Source organism: Carassius carassius, chromosome 12 (assembly GCF_963082965.1).
Source record: "Carassius carassius chromosome 12, fCarCar2.1, whole genome shotgun sequence".
Taxonomy (NCBI): Eukaryota; Metazoa; Chordata; class Actinopteri; order Cypriniformes; family Cyprinidae; genus Carassius; species Carassius carassius.
Window position 1 is genome coordinate 9,868,023 of NC_081766.1, and position 6,750 is coordinate 9,874,772.

The 6,750-nt window shown below is 34.8% G+C and overlaps 1 protein-coding gene across 1 annotated transcript; it reads left to right on the forward strand.

The window, feature by feature from the left end:
- Positions 1-321: 321 nt before the first annotated feature.
- Positions 322-4,649, forward strand: LOC132154725 (pulmonary surfactant-associated protein D-like). The gene is given in 5 exon segments (XM_059563388.1): positions 322-499; positions 1,925-2,135; positions 3,772-3,817; positions 3,819-3,841; positions 3,976-4,649. Coding segments are annotated over 4 exon segments (759 nt in total). The 5' UTR covers positions 322-499; the 3' UTR covers positions 4,455-4,649.
- Positions 4,650-6,750: the final 2,101 nt, after the last annotated feature.

Below are 6,750 nucleotides of genomic sequence, written 5' to 3' on the forward strand. Positions count from 1 at the left end.
AGACGCATATACGGACTCAGAGCAAGAAAACGCTCTCTTCACGTTTAACGTTATTTAAAAGGGTCAAGTAATCAAGTAATTTTTTTTAAGCCCAGTGACCAGTTTATGGATAGAGAGATATCCATATTTTTTTTTTACTTTTAACTCACTTCATGAAAATCAACCCATGGCAACAGTTGAAAAATATCCCAATTCTGCAACCATTAAGAGCTGTCAGTCAGATTTGATTGCTCTCAGGTCGAGAATGAGGAGACAGGAGAGATGACTGACAAGACCATGGAGGAGGCGTCTTCAGACATGAAGCTTTCTAAGCCTGCAAAGCCCATTGCACATCTGTACGTTGTGTGGGAAGCATATCTGAAAGAGCTCTATCTCAGAAAAGGAAATTCACAACAACAAGCAAGAAGACCCTCCTCTCTTCAGTCAGTTGTGTGATTTCAGTCTTGTGGACTTGTTGGGCAACAGACATTGCATCACTTGGACTCCTCCATTAAAACTGGTAAGAATTTGAATGTTATTTGAAAAAGCTGAGAATAATTGCAGTAAATATTCAAAAGAAAGACAATAGGAACATATGAAATGTATGGAGACATATGAAATGTATGCCAATTACACACAATACTAATTACAATCAAGAATTACAAACTTATCTGCGTAACTTTCGTTTTGGGCAAGCTTTTTAGTTTTGAAAATGAAAAGACTTTGTATGGAACTACAAATGGAGAAAACGGGAAATACCTACTTAAGCTGAAAGACACCAGTTTAAGTAGGTATTTCCTGTTTTCTCCATTTGTAGTCACACCATTCTGGAGCATTACAAACACTTTCCACTATATACTAAACTGATGAAGTTGGGTTTAATGGATGTTTAACTTAGGGAGGAAACTGTTCAGGTCACTCCTAGGAAAATATATCAGGTCAGACCCATAGGAAAGTTGGTATAATGCAGCTGTTCAGCAACTCTATTGTGATGTTCTGATGCACTGATGTTCATTCACATTTTTTTTGTCCTGCCACACAATTAACTATAGAATCATTTTTCTCACTTTTCAGAAAAATTTATAAAATATGAAATAGAATAAATGAATGAAATAGATAGTACATAAAAAGTTTGTTAGGAATGAAGGGCTTCATTCTTAATCATTCACTCAAAAATTCACTCAATCCCAGCAAAAATTCTTCCAGCATCCTTCCAACTCCCCATCATTCTTCCTCTACATCATATGGGGTTCAAACTCGGAGCTCGAACCAAGCCTCAGGTATAAGCGTTCTTCGATTAAAGCAAGCCAAGTTTGTTTACCATTATCTATCAAGGATGAATGGGCAGGCCAACTTGTGAATTTTTTTTTAATTGAAAACAAAATACTGTTCAAACTGCTTGGGGATTTTGCTTTAGATTACTATAAGTTTAAGGCAAGAGATTGAAAAACCATTGTTTTATAATGCATTGGTCAAGTTTGCTCTTCCATTAAATGTCAGAGTAGTTGAATAACATTTACACTATTTATTTTTATGCTTTTTTTTAGACAGAAATCTCCACTTCAGTAGCATTTGCAAGCGCCAAACTTTATAGTTTCCTTCCTATGAATATCCTCAAGGTTTTTTACAGAGGTCTGTTCATTTAACCTCATTCACCTTATTTATTCCTAAAACATGCTTATGATAGTTTATGATTTATGTGGGGATAAAACAGATATTCAGAGAACTGACTGAATCAGATATTCAGAAATCTGAATCTGACTTTATTCAATGTATGCAAATAAGTTCTTTTTAATGCACCATTTGCATATTTAAACGTAACATTTCAATGTCGTACTGTGATTAAGTAATTGAGAATGTATGCTGATGTATTAGTTACAGTGACTAAATGTGATTTACAGATTGTGGAAAATTTCTCTGACGTTTTTCCTTTTTACATCAACAGATGGCGCTGTTACTGTTAAAGCCGTTCCTCTGGGCTCTTTTGCTCCTTCAGTTTGCACTGCAGCTGTTGGATGGAGCTGAACCACAGAACCTGAACTGTTCTGCATATGGTGGAGTTCCTGGCACTCCTGGACACAACGGTCTGCCTGGAAGAGATGGGAGAGATGGTAAAGATGGAGCAATTGGACCCAAAGGAGAGAAGGGGGAGTCAGGTCAGTTTGTGAGAGAGAGTGTAAAGGATGAGTGAATTGAGGAAGTCTGAGCCAGAGGTGGGTAGAGTACCCAAAAACTGTACTCAAGTAAAAGTAAAAGTACTTCTAGAAATATTTACTCAAGTAAAAGTAAAAGTACTAGTCTTGAATAGTTACTTGAGTAAGAGTAAAAGAGTATCGGATAAAAAATCTACTCAAGTAGTTAGTTACTAGTTACTTTGGGTCATATATACTGAGCCTATATACTGACTTTTTATTTAGATATATAGATAAAATGTATGTAATGTATGTGTGCGTGTATAAATGTATATATTTCATCAGCCTTTACTCCAATTTATGTAATTTATTATAAAACCCTGTCTGTTTACTTAAGTAACAGATATAGGTGTCATGCCATAACATATTTTTAATACGACTGACTTTATATTAAATGTGAATTTAACATTGAAAGTTAATGTGATATAAATATTGCTACTAATCTTTCATTGTTCAGAAAGAGAGCAAATAACAATTACATTATTAAAGATCATTTTCACTGACAGTCTAGAGTTTAATCACTCTCAAAAACTCCAATTAAAATCACTGAAACTGTTAACACTGTGAAATCAATATCTTAATTAAAGATTCGTACACACATCTGCACTTTGTTGTTTCTGACGAGAGAATTCGCCAGAAAGAGGTATTCAGTCAGTGAGCGAGTGAAGGAAGCACCGGGATTTTAGCGATGACTCATCGGAACACCTCTGATTGGCCAATGCATTAATAAGCTCAAAAGAATCATGTGCGATTAGTTATAATGCACACTGCTGTAAAAACACATCTATCTCTGGCTCAGCGCCAGCAAGCAATCACAGATCTGAATTTAGCAGCTGGACTTGCTGAACGTACTTGCACCGGTGTGATTGTATTAAAATTAATAAAATCTTTATCGGCTATTTTTTGTCTTTTGGAAGCTGCATTCAACTTGACTCCCCTCTGTTATAAGCCACACTCGTACAACAAACTAATGTCACAGTGGTATCGTGTACTGTAATCGAATGTAGCCCAAGTTATTACCTGTTAAACAGTAGACAGCACACGCGGTGTTCATCTAATAGGGATCTCCATCGCTAGCAAATAATAGCCTTTGCAGATTTGCTTTCAATTCAGTGCAGTTCCAGCCACGTTTTCAACGCTGCTGATGTTCTTAAACGTTACAACTCTGAGTGAACCACTTCAGACGCTCAGCGCGTGCGGCAGGGAACTGAACGAATCATTCAAACTGATTCATGAACCAATTCACTCGTTTGCCGATTGGTTTGATCAAGCCTTTGAACAGAATTGACTCAAAAGAATGAATCATTCGCGAATGGGCATCGCTCATTACCCAGAGAAAAGTAGACGGCGCGTTTGGAATAAACTGAAGCATTTATAACATTTATTGCATTAAGATAAAGTAACGAGAGGAGCGTCGCCCAAAATTTACTCAAGTAAGAGTATAAAGTACCCATCTTTAAATATACTCCGAAAAGTATTAGTTACCCCAAAAAATTACTTAAGTAAATGTAACGAAGTAAATGTAACTCCTTACTACCCACCTCTGGTCTGAGCTAATGATAATTTCACTCCTATTTTCAATTTTGGCCCTACCTTACAGGAGTGAGTGCTCAGGGACCACCAGGTAAAGCGGGACCAGCTGGAGAAAAGGGGACCTTCAGGTCCACAAGGTATTAAACATTAAAAGTTATTAAGATTTAAAATTCCAACGTGGAAATGTGGAGACTTCAGAGACTAAGGTTGTGCATGAAAAAGTTTGGATGTGTATTATACAAGCTATGCAAAGTAATCGTTCTATATTTAGGGTCCCCTGGAAGTGAAAGTGTTCTTGAATCCCTGAAATCTGAGATCCAGCAACTCAAAGTCAAGATTGCCACATTTGAGAAAGTTTCAAGTGTCTGCCACTTCAGGAAAGTTGGACAGAAATACTACATCACTGATGGTGTTGTGGGGACTTTTGATCAAGGATTAAAATTCTGCAAGGGCTTTGGTGGAACAATGGTTTCGCCAAGAACTTCTGCAGAAAACCAAGCGTTATTGAAATTAGTAGTATCCAGTGGTTTAGGTAGTAAGAGGCCATATATTGGAGTTACAGACAGAGAAACAGAGGGACAGTTTGTGGACACTGAGGGGAAACAATTGACATTTACCAACTGGGGTCCTGGTCAGCCTGATGACTATAAGGGACTACAAGACTGTGGTGTTATAGAGGACACTGGCCTTTGGGATGATGGCAGTTGTGGTTATATACGCCCTATTATGTGTGAAATAGACAACAAATAGAATGTATGACATTAGAATCATACAGATCTGGAATACTAATATACTATAAACAGTGCACATAGAACGCAAAGTTTAAATCATCACCCGCTCAAAGCATGTCCTTCAAAAAATAATTCTGCAGTGCATAGAAAAAATACAAATAATAATTAATGCTATAAATTTTGTTACAACTTAATAAACAGTTTATTATGTCTATTTGTCATGAATCAAAGAGTGTCTTATTTCAATGCAGATCAGACATTATGTTTGTTTATAATGTTTACACAAATAATGCCAAGTTTATACTCTCTAAACTGGTTCGTTAGTGAGAACATAAGTGGGAACATAAGACTGTTCATGTCATTTTAGACACACACTTTAGTTGTAAAGAATAGAGTAAAAGAACAAAATGTAAGACCAGTCTACACCAGTCACAAATGCTTTATTAATTAATAAAATGCTCTAGTTCTGATGGCTAACATTAAACAGTAATCAGGCTTTGGCTTTTGAATGAAATAAGCAAACCCGAGTTGATAGATGGACATTTCTAAAACATGGTGAATATTATATAGAATTTTGTAGTGTTGTTTTATCTAGTTGGTGCACAGGGACCCCCCGGGTAAAATAGGACCTACAGGTCCTGCAGGTACTTCTGGCCCCAAAGGAGAGAAGGGAAGTCTAGGTCCACCAGGTAAAATAAAATAAATACATTTGAATAAACTTAAGTAGTACCATCATATTTGAATTTGATTTTTATCGTTGTTACTATTGGTGGTAGGGGTGATGAAATTTAGATTTCCATTCTATAACACTGAATAATATGTCTTATTAAGATGTTTTTCTAATGTGTAGTTTTTATTGTGTAATGTAATTTAATTATTACCATTGTTGTGATTCACATGATGAATGTTTAAGTCTGTGTGTGACTTCAGCATATTACCACTCACTATTGAAGGATTATATAAAATGCATATCAAGGTATTTATGAAAAATAAAATCTCAAAAAGGTCATCATCAAACACACACATAATAATGCTTTAATTAAAAAACAGGTCATTTTATTAAAGCAACCTATTTATTACTTTTCTTTGAAATCATATAACTCTGATTTCATGATGCATTTCTCCATTAATAGAGAGGAAATTATAGTAACATAAATGAAGTTTCAAGTGCCCAACCAAAGGGAATGCTAATCACTATAATGGTGAGCTAAAAAAAAAAAAACGGCAATTAGCAACATATTAGTGCACTGCTGCCTCTCACTGGTTTATTAATGTCATTGGTTCCTTTGTGGCTACTTGAATATTTTAAGTAAGTGTCACTCAAAACAGTAAGTAAAATGTTTTATTTGCCTTGAAAGTAGCTGAAACTTAATAAAACCTAGTAAGTATAACGACTAAGTAAAGATAACTAATTAAATCTAAGTAAGGTAAACTATTGGATTTTACAGTGTATATAAGAACTGTTTGTTCATATAAAATTCATCTGATTTATATAAAATGTTATTCCTAAAAACATGTTTTTTTTTTCTAAATGTTGAAAGCATTTTCTTATTCAGAACCCCCTTTGTAAAAACCTTTAACTCTGATATGTGAAATTATAGTTTTAAACCTTGCTTTTTCCAGTGTTCAGATTTGTGTTCTAGATACTGGTGCATTAGAAAATGCCTCATTTGCATATTTAAACATAATACAGCATCTTAACGTACTTTGACTAATCCCATCATATGTGAAATAGGCATCTGATAGAATGTAAGTACACACACATATCTGCAATATTAATATGTTATTAACAATGGACATAGAAGGCACAGTATAATTCACATTGTCAAATGTATCCTTAAAAACAAATTACAGTGCATGAAATGTTTTTTTTTAACAAATTAATAAATGCATTATTATGATTATTGGTCATAAATCAAAGTGTCTCTTTTGTTTCATTCCAAATCTGACATTAACTGCACAACTAACAGAACTTTAAATCAACTTAAAAATGGAAATTAATGAAATTCTACTTACAACTTAAAACTGATAAGATACCAAAATCGCAACATACACAACCACAAAGTAACAAACATGAACTTCTTTCCGACAGTTACATCTGAGCCCTGCATTAGCTTTACCATACTTCAGCTGAAAGAGTGTATAGGGTAATCTACAGATGGTATTAAATCAGTTAGTGGGTAAAAGTTTCTTGCAGGAGCTTTTTTTTTTTTTATCTGTTCAAACAAAGTGAATTTGCACCAGACAAACACAACAGACAAAGAGATAGAGGGGGAATTTTGATACGCATGCCAACCTCTAACTTTTACTAAATG